The 15,392-nt window shown below is 35.9% G+C and overlaps 1 protein-coding gene across 2 annotated transcripts in view; it reads left to right on the top strand.

Moving 5' to 3' along the window:
- Window positions 1–15,392, top strand: part of cntnap2a (contactin associated protein 2a) — a 231,862-nt gene that overhangs the window by 210,687 nt on the left and 5,783 nt on the right. For both annotated transcript variants that reach the window (XM_077736044.1, XM_077736045.1), the window contains one exon: window positions 7,931–8,024. In XM_077736044.1, coding sequence (XP_077592170.1) covers window positions 7,931–8,024 — 94 coding nt within the window. The remainder of the gene's footprint in view (window positions 1–7,930; window positions 8,025–15,392) is intronic.

Here is a 15,392-nt window from a genome sequence, read left to right on the forward strand (position 1 = left end):
TTTTCAATTATTTTGCGCTTAATATTAATTGTCATTCATACGCTTTTTCTTTGCACAAGTCTTCATACCACCTGCTTGCTTCGTACCCATTGTTGTTACCTTTATTCTGCACTGTCTAACGGGGAAAATACACAGGAAAAATGCAACACTCCTCCCATTGTTTGAAGGAATATTGACAAGAGGGAGTTGCAGCGAGATGGACTATGCCATGCTGTTCTCGGCCACTTGGCTGTCTCGTATGCTCGTATCTCGAAAATTGTCTCGTATTTCAAAGCAAATATTTTCTCTGAATTTTACTCATATCTCAAATTCCCCGTATGTCGGGGGACTTGTATGTCAAGGTATGACTGTGATTTACTGCTCAACAAAAATAGATTACAATCCCAAACAATTTATATCTCAAAAGCAGTGAGGAGTGTAGAGCAGAAGTACACATTTCTGGCGAAAAAAATATGTGTATATATATGTGTGCAGGAACAAATTATTTGTTCTTTCTTGCTTCATAAATACATAGTTGCTTCCATAACCTAATGTTGGCAGAGTTGTTTCTGGATATGCTTTATCAATGTTTAGTCCTTTCAGCCATTTAACCTAAAAATCTCTGGTGGGTGAAGTTTAAATGAGCATTAAGAAAGACTATTGGGCACAATGTGGTCATTTGGGATTCAAGAGAGAGATCAGCAAAACGACTGGCAGTTTAAAGAGAAAGGGAAACTGCAATTTACGCCACTTGCTTATCAGCTTGTGTGCTATCTCACTTACTCATATACTTAAGCGTTGTGTTGACCCTGGCAGCAGGCAACGAATCTGTGCACAAAATGAACTAATCTGTGCACAAAATTAGCTATTAAATAAAATACAGTAATTAATTTACATAAAGAATGATGATTTTAAACTATTCTGCATTATAATGCAGTCCTAATATTCAGTTCATACAATAGAATTGTCATGAAAGATCATGTATGCCACAAAAAATGACCCAGTTTTACCAATTGGTAGCAAGAAAAATTAGTTAACAGGTGGCAGAAGTTAGTCAGGACCTGTGCATCCTTTCTTTTCTATCATATTCCTGCAGGAATTCAAATATGCAAAACATTGGCTTTTTGTTCTAAGAAACTGACCCCCTAATACACCATACCTGTCAATTTATACGTTTTTCCCGTATTTAATACATTTTTTAATCATTTCAAATTGTATATGCCATTTAACAACTTGTGTACAGGAATTTTTTGAAGTACGTTTTTATTGTAAAACTGATTTTCGGCTCTAATCCGGATAGCAGGCGAAAACGTCATCGTGGACTGCTAATACTGTCAAGATTTAAGCTTGTTTCATGCCCGCACATTCCCCTTTCAAAGGTTCTTTTTACTCTATGATTATAGCGCGTCAGCAAGCAATGTAGCCAGACAGTCATGTTGTCAGCGTCATACAGCGACATCTACAGAATCTTGATTTTAGTGCATACAAAAACCGCACCAACTGATTGGGCACCCAGTCCACTTTGGGGAAAATTTGGGACTTTTAAGTCTGCCCTATGTGAGTAAATAGATGCCGCATTGCATTTGTATGGTTTATTATTATATAAGGGGAATTGCAACCATCAATAAGGGGGGAAATTGGCTGAGGTTGACAGGTATGTTACACAGAAAATTGAGGAACAATGAAGAACTCGGCACCTCTTGTTCTTTCACCGCACTCGTGCTATCAAGTTAAAGTCAGTTTTGTGTCTCTGCTGCCCTCTAGTGTCCCAAAACATATTTTTCTAGCTGCCTAGGATAGATGAGTGAACCAGACAGGTCTGCCCAAGAATCACATGCAGTGTTCTGTATGAAACAGAATTAGGTGTTGTCTTGAGGCTTCTGAGATGTCCCCTCAAGGCAATTAGGCCGACTAAAATAAGATAGAGACGAGTTTGTCAAAATGAAGAGAAGTAATTATTCATTTTCTGTCCTGAACAGCCTTATTCATTCATTGATTTTCCAAACCGCTTATCCTCACAAGGGTCTTGAGGGATGCTGGAGCCTATCCCAATTAAATATGGGTACCAGGCGGGGGACACTCTGAATCTTGTGCCAACCAATTGCACAAGTTTGATGAACAATTAATGTTATGGCGGCTGTATTCATCTGATAACTGTTATTGTTGAATTATCTCATCTCATTTCCGAACCGCTTTATCCTCAGTAGGGTCACACTCATACCTAGAGGCAATTTAGAGTGTCCAATCAGCCCACTATGTATGTTTTTGGAATGTGGGAGGAAACCAGAGTACCCGGGGAGAACATGCAAATTCCACACAGGTGGACTGACATGGATTTGAACCCAGGTCTCCCACTGTGAGGCCGACGCGCTAACCACTCGCTCCACCGGGCCGCCCTTGTTAAATTATCAGCCCCCTAATTACTCTGATGTAAATTTGGCTGGCATGAGCATGTGAGAGCGCTACGACCTTGAGCAAGTGACACTCCGCCATTTTACGAATCATGTAATTCAGGATGGAATTCACCGTATCTCATCTGATGTTATGGAGCACTCATTGTAGTCTTTCAACAGCAGATTTTAAGGATGCTTTTGTACAGGATATTACGGATTTCCTTGGGTGCCATGGTAGAAAAAAACAAGTTTTTTACAGCAAACCTGTGCCCATAGTTTAGTAATGTTTACCCACAAATTACTAAATTAAAACACAATTCATTAATGTGTACCCACAAATTACAAAACTGAAACATAGTTTAGTAGTGTGTACCCACAAGTTATTTATCTGTACCCACAGTTTAGTAATACGTAACTCAATTGCTACTCCGTACCTACAATTTAGTGTTTTTTTTTTTTTTTTTGGCGCACCGATCCCGTGACCGGACGGTTGGTCGCTGGTCTTTTGGTCGCCAGTCTTTTGGTCGCCAGTCTTTTGGTCGCCGCTCTTTTGGTCGCCGCTCTTTTGGTCGCCGGTCAAATGTATTTATATATTAAACAGTACTTAGATTAAACTCTCTCTCTCTTAGGTATTAAACTCTCTCTCATGAATATAATTTTGAGAGGTGGTTTCAACAGTAAACTCTTTGTCACCATTTGACCGCCGACCAAGTGGACCAAAAGACCAGTGACCAAAAGCTGGCGACCAAACATCCGATCACCACTAATCCAGATCCACAGACAGCTTTAACACCCCACAATAAGGCCATCACTGAAATTCCAACCCCGAACATGAGGAATTTGAAGCTGTCGGTATTATAAGTAGTATTTTTTTCCTTCAATTTACTGAAGAGGAAAATAGGCCAGGCAATAATAACCAGTATCAGCTTTTATATATTTTTTCATTCTCCTCAATAAGCAGGACACAACAACACACAATTCAGGTACAAAAACAAATTAATAAACACTTGAGATAAATATTTCAAGTTATGAATGAACAATTACAAGCAGGCTGGCCTGGAGCTTAGCTCTCGAGTGCCCCATGATGCCTTCGACAAGATTCAGTCCTAATCAAAGAGTGTTTAACCAGCTTCCCTGCATGCTTTGGGTATGTGAGAGGAAACCGAAATTACCCTCGACCCCAGAACTGTGAGACTGACATGCTAAACACTCAGCCGCCTTCCACATCACCAATACATTTTATTACTCTACTTTGCATATTCTTTGTATAATCAAATTTACTGCCGCAGAAATACATATTAAATAACTACCTTTTGAATTGTTATTTCTATCAGAAATTAGTTGATTTTGCAAGTACAGTGGTACCTCGACATACAAGCAATTTGAGATAGGGGCAAATATTTATCTTGCAATACGAGACATATTTTGATATACGAGCATACAATGGATGCGAAACGCTGCTCATAAGAACATCATGGGCACTGTCTTTCTGGTCGCAACTCCCTCGTGTAATGACTCTACGGGTTGCATTTTTTCAGCTACTATGAGAGGAGTACAACTTCCCGGGCAAGTGGTTGTGCATTATCTTATTGTGAGGACATTTGTGTGCATCATTTTTGGAATATTTTGAAGGCAATATCAAAGCAAACAACTCTTGATAGGTTGCATATGAAAGTCAAGGTGGAGGCGGGGCAAATAGAGCCAACCCAGGAGAAGAAAGGCATCAACATGTAAAACAAAATTAGAAATAAGTCTAGTGTAAGGTTGGATTAAATTTATTGTTGAGTGTGTCTCCATCGTAATCAAAGTTCATTTAAATTTGTTTATGTTATATTACGAGCGCGTTGCCGTGCAAAAAGTCCACCTTACCCCCTGTCCCTCTTTCTCTACCCTCCGCGAAATCCGTCCAATTTTAGTACTATTAAACACATTTTAGTACTATCTAACCACTAGTTATTTGTTACCTTGTTAATAGATGGCAAATAAAAATTAAAAAAAAACATTTCTATGGGAAACATTTGTTTGAGTTACGAGAAGTCCCGGAACAAATTAAGCTCATATTTCGAGGTACCACTGTACTCCTGTTGTGTATATGAGACAATGCAATGAAACATCATGTTTATTCCCGTTGGTTTTGTGAATGTATTCGCAAACATCACATTGTACCTCTGTTGAACCTTTTATTTATGTTATCATCTGAACAACAATTCAGGTTATACACTAATTATGTTCACTGTGTACAGCTATTTTTTCAAATGCTTTTTCTATAATGGGACTATTGTCCCTCACTTATAATTAGAGAAACAACTATTGTCCCTCACTTATAATTAGAGAAACAAATACCAACATAACAGTCAATGCATTATCAGTTCATTTAAACTTTAATGTGTGTTACAATCGAACCATTCTGGGCTAATGGTAAAGGAAACACATTTCAGAAGTCGCTTTTTGCCTAACCAACCCCCCCTTGGGTATGTTCCTTATCCATGCTTGAATGCATTATCTGGGTTTAAGGGAATTGTGTTGAAATGGTTGAAACACAAAAGACAGTGTCTACATAAACATGGCCTTAATTGACAAAGTTTGGTGAAAATGGGGTCGTGACTACACTCGGTAGACCTTTTTGTTGGGGTTTTGAGACCTAGACTACCCTCGCTCTGCTATGCAGCCAATTTGTTTTTTTCAGATAAAAGTAAATAAATGGTGTGCAATTTAATCCAGAACCATTATCCCACTCTCCATTTAGCGTGGAAAACAAAATCCACACAATGCTCCACTGAGACCAGCCTTTTGGGGTGAATCAAATTTGGAGAACCTACGCGTGTATGCAGGGGGGAGGTGTTGCTTGTGCTTGTGTTAGGGTAAATGTATTTTCTAGTGCTCGGTGCATGAATATAATAACACACTCAGGCACCCCAGTGAGCGCTTGTCTTGGCTACTATCCAATTGCTCACAGCAAGAGTTTTCTGCAAATTTAAAGTAACAAAAAGATCATTTTCATCTGGCCCCTCTGCTTCCATCTTAGGTTATTGGTATGCATTCAGCATCCAGGAGACTCAGATGCAGTCCTCTGGCGAACACTGAGAAGAGTAGAAGTGGAGGGGAGGGGTGGTGGGCAATGAAGGGGGGGATCTTTTATATCTTGGACGCACACGCTTGCACAGAAAGTAATTTGTGGGCTTGAAATGATTCCCGTCAATGGTTACTGGATGCAGCCTTCAAGCTAATTAGAAACTTCAGTGAAACAGCAATAACAAGTTAATTACGTTTCAGGATTATTAAGGTGGTGTCTATTCCCTTTCTCCATCAACACCTTAGTTCTTCCCTGATGCATGGCTTTGTAAACATGGCATCTGTTCTCCCTGTGTGCATTCTAAAGGGCAGGAAAGCTATTAATCTAATTTTTTAAAACAAGATTTTTTCCTTGATAAAAAATGCCCCACAGCCACAATTGCCATGCCTAAATCAATAATGAACCACAATGGTTAATAGGGTCATTCTACATTTGGAGGACATTTTATGTCCTCCTCTCCAAATTGTAAATAATCCACATAAAATTTCCAAAAAACGTGTAATTCCGAAAAAGTAAATTGGCTTGTTCTGACACCAGATCTAAAAAAAAAAATCCATTAAAATAAATAAATACAATAACACAAAGTTTGGAGTACTTGTTAAAATGCTATAGTTCTGTGGTCCAATGACCAAATTGAGTTTTTTTATTATTGCATTTTTTATTAATATAATATTTCAAATATGTATGACTATTTATGGAACATGCGCACCTTATACTTGTAACCCTGTTATCATAACACTTAAATCAAGAGTAGAAGATGAAAGTACCAAATAACTATTGACTGGATTTTACATCATCAGAACATTTTCAAAAGGAATGGGTTGGATAAATGTCTTTCCTTCTATTTTTCCATCTATTTATAAAATTGTTGGACCTGATTGAATTTCCTACAATCTTACTTTTTCTACATCATGCAACCCTGCTTTCCATATGATCAGAAGTGTTCAAATGGCTTTTTTTCCTCAGGTACAGGAGTAGCAGCTAGTTAGCTTGACCTACACCTGAGAAAAAGCCATCATTAATATAGATTTCCAATCCCATTTCTGTGATTATATTTCGAGTATAGTAGTGCCTCGAGATACGAGTTTAATGCGCTGCTGGACTGAGCTCATATGTCGATTTATTTGTAACTCAAATGAAAGTTTCCCAAAGAAATAAACTAAAAACAAATTAATTTGTTACTAACCCTTGAAAAAACACCAAAAACAGGATATTGAATTGGAAAAACATTATTTGTTCTAATTCACCATCTATTAACAAAATATCAGTGGTTTAATCATACTAAAATGTGTTTAATAGTACTAAAATGTGTATAATAGTACTATAATGTGTTTAATAGTACTAAAATGTGTATAATAGTACTAAAATGTGTTTAATAGTACTAAAATGTGTTTAATATTTCTAAAATATGTTTTTAATAGTACTAAAATTAGACAGATTTCGCGGAGGAGAGAGAGAGCGAGAGAGACTTTTATTTCACCGCAAAGCAGTCATAACATAAAATAAACAAATTTAAATGAACTTAGATTACGATGCAGGCAAACTCAAAAATAAATAGAAACTAACCTTACACTAAATTGTATTCAAATTTTATTTTAAATTTCTATACCTCTTTTGCTCTATTTGCCCCGCCTCCACCCTGACTTTCAGAACCTATCAAGCCTTGTTTGCTTTTGCCTTCCCTTCAAAATATTCCGAAAATGATGCAGACAAATATCCTCACAATAGGATAACACACGACCATTTATCCACTTGCCCGGAAAGTAATACTCCTCACGTATTAGCGAACAAGCTCCGCCATTCTGCCTTAACGATCTGGGGGGAAAACACTGAAAAAAAACATTACACGAGGGAGTTGCGGGGAGAGAGACAGTGCCCATGATGTTCTTATGAGCAGCTTCTCGCGTCCGCTGTATGCTTGTATATCAAAATTGGTCTTGTATCTCAAGATAAATATTTGCCCCAAATTTTACTCATATCTCAAATTGCTTGTATATTGGGGCACAGATATGTCGAGGTATTACTATATTGTATAATCTTAATGAAAAAATACAATAAAAGTTTACCATTGTTTTGCAAGCAGAGTGAATCAAGCTTTTCACTGTTATTGCTGAATATATAGCAGAAATTCAGAACATTTTTTCACGAATGTTTAAGATACAATGTCTTCCAATGTCCGTCTCAATTGAGGAAGGAAGAGAATTTACTGTAAACAACAGAACTCATTCAGGCATGGGTTTTTTGTAAACTCGATGCTGCTTTATAAATTGCTTTACAGACATAAGGACATAGACCCCCCATCATTAAACTTTATTTGGCATTCATCTTTTCTTGTTCATCCTGTGTATATTGCCTAATGATCCACACCATGCTGCAGATTGTCCAAAGTGCTGAGGTCAGTACTTTGAGACCCACACAATATTTAATAATGCAGACATTAACATTCTCCCTACTTGTTTCCCAATCCTCTCTCTCTTTGGTTCAGTTGGATCATTACCCTGCCGTCAGTTACACTCTACCAGATGCCTCGGACACCAAGTTCAACCTGGTCAAGACTCTCTTCTTGGGCAAAGTTTATGGTAAGTTTAGCGATAGTATTCGCACTTGAAACATGCTTACGAATAATGTACGCTTCAAAACGCAGATACTGTTTAATTTGAGCATTTTCATCTAAATCGTCTGATTTATCCTGCAATTACAAGAGTTATTACTATAGTGTATAATAAGGAAGTAAATGCAATGGGGCAATTGGCTTTTTTTTTCCATGGGCAGATTTGGCTGCCATTCAAACTGGCGATAAACACTGCAGGAAGAATTATTAAGTGTCTTAGGCTAAATTAACACCTCACACACAGACAAATGCGTTAGAACTCAATGGTTGGCACGCAGATGGAAAATGGCCCACTATATACTATATATGAAATCAGTTTTTTTTTTCATTTATTCAAAGAAAGATATTTCCATGTAGCCATGTTAATTTAATTTCAAATCCATTGTGGAAGTTTTAGACCCAACCATAAGAAATCGATCTGTCCTGGTGAAGAGTGGTTAGCACGTCGGTCTCACATTTGTTTGGTCAAAGGTTTGATAGCAGGTCGGTCCACACTGTTTGGAGTTTGCATGATCTCCCCAGGCTTGTGTGGGTTTCCTCCCACATCCCAAAACCGTGTAGGCTCATTGATCACAATGTGTGTGAGTGCATGGTTGTTATTCTCCATGTGTGGTGCAATTAGTTGACATGCATGCTGGTTAAGCACTATAAATTACCCCTAAGTATGAGTGTGAGCGTGAATAGCTGTTCATCTTCTTTCTGCCCTGTGATAGGCTGGCCACTGATTCAGGGTGTCCTCCGTCTGGTGCCCATAGTTGGCTGGGATATGCTCTAGCACCCTCTGCGACCGGTGTGGCGATTAGCGGTTCAGAAAATGAATGAATGAATGAATATACAAAAATATCTTATACTGTTTCCATTATGAATTTATTTGCATTATTAAGGATGTAAATTATTATAAAACTCACCTTTAGAAAGTGATGCTGATTTTGTTTTTGGTTTTGAAGTTGATGCAAGAATATAGGCGGTGAAAATTGCTGATGCAAAACATTGGGTTTTTAATAACAAAAGTTCAATATCAAAGTGACAAAATAAACAGGGGAAGGACACATGCGGCACGAAACAAACAAGGTAATAATAGCAATATTCCCACATGAGATGTCACCAAATTCTCACTTTATATACACACAAAAGTATATTAATCTTAATAAACTAAAAACAGCTAGCTATGAGACAAGGGGAAAGGGATGAATGACAAGGGATGAATAAAGTTAACTAATATAACACTATAAGAGTGAATGGCTTGTGACGGAGAAAAGCATAACCCACTAAGCTTTTTAAAACTTTTAACTAAGGGCCCCCAAGATTAGTCAAACTAATTTAATAAGCAATTTCATTCAATTTTTTATTCTTTATTTTCTTTTAAATTTACTCTTCTCCTGACATTCTGAATATAAGCCAAGCGAAATGCGTATTTGTTCTTAATAAGCAATGTCATTTATTTTTATGCTTTATTTTCTCTTCTCCTGTCTCTTTGAAAATAAAACAAGCTAAATACGTAATTGATGTCTTTAAAAATTGAAATATTTCTCTTTGCGCACAAAGATAATAACTTTGCATTCATAGTCTGAGTTGGTAATATACATTATTTAGCCAATTGTGTTTTTTTTTAGTTTGAATGTACATTTACTGGAAAAGCGTTAAGCCCATCATATCATCTTAACAGTTAAGGCTTAACATTTGATGTCAATCAACCAATTAATCACATTACAGATCAAGATTTCTTGCCATATATTCCTGTTGTGATTGAATTTGCATTATATTTGTCTTATCTTTTTGTTCATGTTTTTTTTTGCTTCGACAATTATTTAAGTATTCTTATTATTTATAATGTTATTATATATTTTAATTAACGTTTGTGCATGTCTGATTGTGCCCTACAATTGGCCAGTCAACAAATAAGTGTAGGTGCCCATAGTTGGCTGGGATAGGCGCCAGCTCCCCCATGACCCCAGTGAAGATAAGCTATACAAAGAATAAATTACAATGAACTTTCTCAACTTGGTTTAAGGTCTATTTAAAAACAAAAAACAAACACAGTAAAATGATTGTTGAACCTTTTTTTTTTATTTGGCGTCAAGGCTTAAATTTAATTTCTATTACCATTTTAGAAATACTGATACATGCTGAAGATTTTAGTAGATGTTTGATGTATATGTAATATGATCTTAATATCTGTAACAACTCAAGATGGAAGCTAATGATGTTTATAGCATAAACGCATCTGCTTACTGACACGGCACCGTGTTTTGTGAATTTGACTAAATTGGTCTTTTAATCACAAAAAAAGGAAGTTATATGTCAACTTGATTGTGGATTTGCGGCAACATAGTGCATTTCTTTTTAAGTCCACTAGAGAGTAGTACAGAACCATCATACCAAAATGCTGTGTGGAAAGGCTTCAGTAATTGGCAACAGTATTGTATTTGTTAAATGTCATCTCATTTTCTGAACAGCTTTATCCTCACTGGGGTCTCGAGGGGTGCTGGAGCCTATTCCAGCTGACTTGAAGCAGGAATTTGTGGGCAGCCAATCTCATGGCACAAAGGGATAAACAACCATTCACGTTCACACTCAAACTTAAGGGTAATCTAGAGTGTCCGATCAGCCAATGATACATGTCTTTGGAATGTGGGAGGAAACTTGATTACCTGGAGAAAAACCCACGCAGGCCCGGGGGGAACGTGCAAACTCTACACTGGTGGACTGACCTTGATTTGAACTCAGGTACCCCATTTTGAGGCCGACACTCTAACCACTCAGCCGCTAGTCTGCCCCTGTATTAAATCTCAATTTAGTAATTAAGTTTATTTAACTTTTTAATTACTTTATTTACTGACATATGAAAGATGCTCAACAGTGACATGAGAATTTTTTTTGACATATGTACTTGGAATCTTTTTCATGCCCTTATGCTACTTGGTTTGTTTTCCATCCTTTCAAGGAAGTGAAGCTTTGTTGAATATTTTGAATTTATTAATCTACTACCAACATTCAATTTTTATTGGCCACTTTCAATCAGATTTAATGAAAATAAGGATTTTGTCCACAGAGTTTACCCAAATTTTAATAATTACGTTTTACCACAAAAAAACAAATATTATTCATATGATTTTAGCTGTTGTTTTTCATGTTCCTGTCCAATTCACCTGAGAAAAACAAACCTTGTTTCAATAAATCCCTTTTTTTATATATTATAGTATTTAATGTGATATTTTTATATTTGATGTCAGTTGTTTGGGGGACAGAGGAAAACAGGGAAATTGTATGAAGTACATATTGTATGAAAAGAGACAATAACAACAGGCAGGGAGGGAAAACCATGTGAGCAAATCCATGCACATCTGGTTCCATCTCCTATTTTGCTTCAGTGACAAAGAAGCTATTGAAAGACTTATTTTTGAGAGAAAAAGATCCTTTGTTGGATAGGGCGTGCAATGGGACAATGAGTGATGTCGTCTAAATCCTTTGACTGCCAAATGTTTCTTACAATAATGTAAATCATCTCGTATTGGAAAAAATACAAAAATACATGGAGTATTTTCAGTAATGTGTATAGTGGCTACCCTAACAATTTAAGAGGGGGGTGTTTTTTCTTTTTTCTTTTTAACCGGACAGCTGTTTCACATTTTTGGAGGTGGAATCCAAAATAGATTTTAGAGTTGTTGTTTTTTTATTCTCCCCTGCTTAACAACTCATTAAATTTTTAATGCACACAACTAGCCTAATAAAAATAGATATTTCAGTTGTACATGTTTGTTTCATATTTTATTGTATGTCAATATTTGAGCACTTTTATAAAACACTCGTTTGAGTCGTATTTTACATTCATTGCTTTTTAGAATTTATTTATTTAGCATCCCGGCTGACAGGTTAGCACGTCGGCCTCACAATTCTGGGATTGAAGTATCGGTGCTGGGTCAGTCCGCGCCTTGTGGAGTTTGCAGATTCTCCTCAGGCTACCGTGGCTTTTCTCCGGGTATTCTTTTTTCCTCCCACATGCCAAAAACCTGCATGGTAGGCTGGTTGAATACTTTAAATTGCTCTTAGGTATGATAGTGAGCATGAATGTTTTTCTGTGTTCTAGTGCCCTGCGATTGGCTGTCCACCAATTCAGGATGTCCCCCGCTTGGTGCCTGTAGTTAGCTGGGTTGGGCTCCAGCACCCCCCACGACTCTTGTGGGGATAAACCATTCAGAAAATAAATGATTTAATTATTTTTTTTATTTACTATGTTTAAAAAGGCAGCTTGGCAGACGAGTGGTTAGTGTGTAGGCCTCAGTTCTGGAGTTGAGGGTTCGATCCGAGGTCAGTTTGCATGTTCAAACACTTTAAAAAAATGGGAAAAAAAGAGTTTTTGCCTTTAACTAGGAGTCTCATAATTCACTATTTTTCAGCTTGCGCCCATGCTAATAGCACATATTTTTAAATTAAATTAAATTTCATGTATTTATAAGAAAATCATCAAAATGACTTTATAACATATTCAATGTGCACCCACAATAGCTTTAAATCCTTGCATAAATGTTTGTTTATCAAGTGGACAAGGTTGATTGTGCCATATGTTGAAGAAAGACATCTCTCCTCTCTAAATTACAAATTTCAGTTCACATGTAACTATATACTGGCATTTGTTACTAAATTGAGAGGTGATGAGCTTTTAAAAATAAGGGCAGTTTTCTTTTTAAGTGGGTTTTGCTGCATTCATCTGATTTAAAGGACTAATGATTAAACATGGTGGTTTGTTCTTCATCATTCAGCATATTTGCTGTAGCTGGCAATGTGTTGGTTCCAAAAGTAGTTTCTCCTGTGGGCAATTGTGTTTAAGTGGTATTGATTATGTCTTTGACTACTCAGCATTTATGTTTTATGCTGCTGGTAATTCTCTTGCTGTTGGCCCATGATCATGCAGGTGTTTTCTTTTTAATTTCAGTTCATCTTTGCTTTTTATCTAAACAAAAACAAGGTTTCTGCATAAGCAGTCGAAACTAATGTGTGAGTTTGCGTGGGTGGAGAAGTGGAATGCAGCTCAAGGACTTTTCCGCCTACGCCTTCTGCAGCCACATTAGGGAAAAATTAGTCATGGATCCATCGGGTCAGCAGACACACTTCCAATCCACCGCTTTTAAGCCAAAAAAGTAAACGTGCAAGGAAATGGGCCCACATTCATTTAAAGTCACTGGAAAGTTCAAAACAGTTTTGTCTGCCTTTAAAGAAGTAATGATGAAAGGCGAAGGTTGCTTGTTTCTATAATGCAGCTTTAATGGAATTTTCAACTTGCAAACGTTTTCAAAATGTCATTTTTGCAAGACAGTTAAACAAGCATTCCGCTGTTGCAATTTTTACACAAACAAATTTAAAGTGTGCATCAAATTGAGAAAGTTTAAATGAAATTGATTGAGCAGTTTTATTTGTAAAGTAATTCATTGATTATCGCAGTTAATGTAAACTAGACATGGCCGCAATAAACATAAAAACTGCGAAATAGAGTCACCCCTATTTCTAAATAAAATCATATATATATATATATATATATATATATATATATATATATATATATATATATATATATATATATATATATATATATATATATATATATATATATATATATATATATATATATATGTATATGTATATGTATATGTATATGTATATGTATATGTATATGTATATGTATATGTATATGTATATGTATATGTATATGTATATGTATATGTATATGTATATGTATATGTATATGTATATGTATATGTATATGTATATGTATATGTATATGTATATGTATATGTATATGTATATGTATATGTATATGTATATGTATATGTATATGTATATGTATATGTATATGTATATATATATATATATATATATATATATATATATATATATATATATATATATATATATATATATATATATATATATATATATATATATATATATATATATATATATATATATATATATATATATATATATATATATATATATATATATATATATATATATATATACATACACACACACACACACACACACAATGCTGTGTTCTAGTAGCAAGCGGTGGACAGGGGAGTGGCTTTTTAATAATGGCTTTTTTAATACATTTTAAATATTAATAAACAAAAAAAAATCCCCAGAAAAAAAAAGTGATGTAGTGAAGCCGCGATAATCGAGGGATAACTGTAATATCCGTCGTTCCTGAAATCAATTGCAGCCTATCTGTTTCTGTTCTTAGATAAGCAATGAATGGCAGCACTTTGTATTATGGTGCATAATACAAAGTGCTGCCATTCACCATATCTGTCCTCTATATCCCTGTCTTCCTTGTCAAGATAAAATCCTGCAGCATTGCAACTCTGACTCAATGTAGAACGCTGCCTTGCGTCTTTTAACCAATCAATTTGACAAGAAGCCGGACAAACTTTAATTGATTATTTTTAAAGTAGACACAGGTGACACATACTATTATCTGACTGGGAATCTATCCATTTTCTATCTATCATTTTAGGCTATGCCAGATTTGACCTATGACGTCATAAATTTGCGTTTAGCTCTGGTAGTAATTTGTTGTTTTCTCTCATCATCATAAGATGCTTTATATGTCTGCTATTTAAAATGAGCTGAACTGTACACTACATGTAGATTATTATATATTTGCATAAAACCAGTAAAAAATCCGATTTTTGGAGTGTTAAGCACTACTTAACAGAGCAATATGTATTCAACGTAATGTAAATAATACTTTTTATTATTTTCTCCAAGTTGGCCTTTTTTAGCTTAAAAGAATACAATTTTGTTATATTCGTCTTTTTTCCTCTTAACATATAAACACTGCTTTATAACATTGTTGATACAGTTCAGCTCACAATTCCAAAAAGAATGGAGATCTGATATCTGGTGCACAGATTTAGTCTAGCATCTTATGGGTACTTTTTACCCCAGTAAATCCTGATCCATGTTCATGTTAATTCCAATATCCGTGTTTTAACCAGCTGCTCTAAGGGTGGGGGTGGGACCGCACTGCAGAGAGAGAAAAAGAGGAAGAAGGGAGGATGAGAGAAGGGCAGAGATGAATGAAAAGTCCCTAACAATATCCTGAGATCTTCTAGCAAAGAGGAGGAAAGGAGGGAAAGACGAAAAAGAGCAGGTTAGCCTCAGACTTTGAATACATCTGTCATCATATGTGCGTTTGTTTCTACTAATTTGCATCCATTTTATTGGGGTTCAAGCTTACGTGTGAGTTTGAAACCACATAAAGCGATTCACTTTCATCTAGAAAAGCCTTTCATGCATATTAAGTGTGCAAGTGTGTATTTAGTGGGTTGAAATC

This window comes from Stigmatopora nigra, chromosome 16 (genome assembly GCF_051989575.1).
Source record: "Stigmatopora nigra isolate UIUO_SnigA chromosome 16, RoL_Snig_1.1, whole genome shotgun sequence".
NCBI lineage: Eukaryota > Metazoa > Chordata > Actinopteri > Syngnathiformes > Syngnathidae > Stigmatopora > Stigmatopora nigra.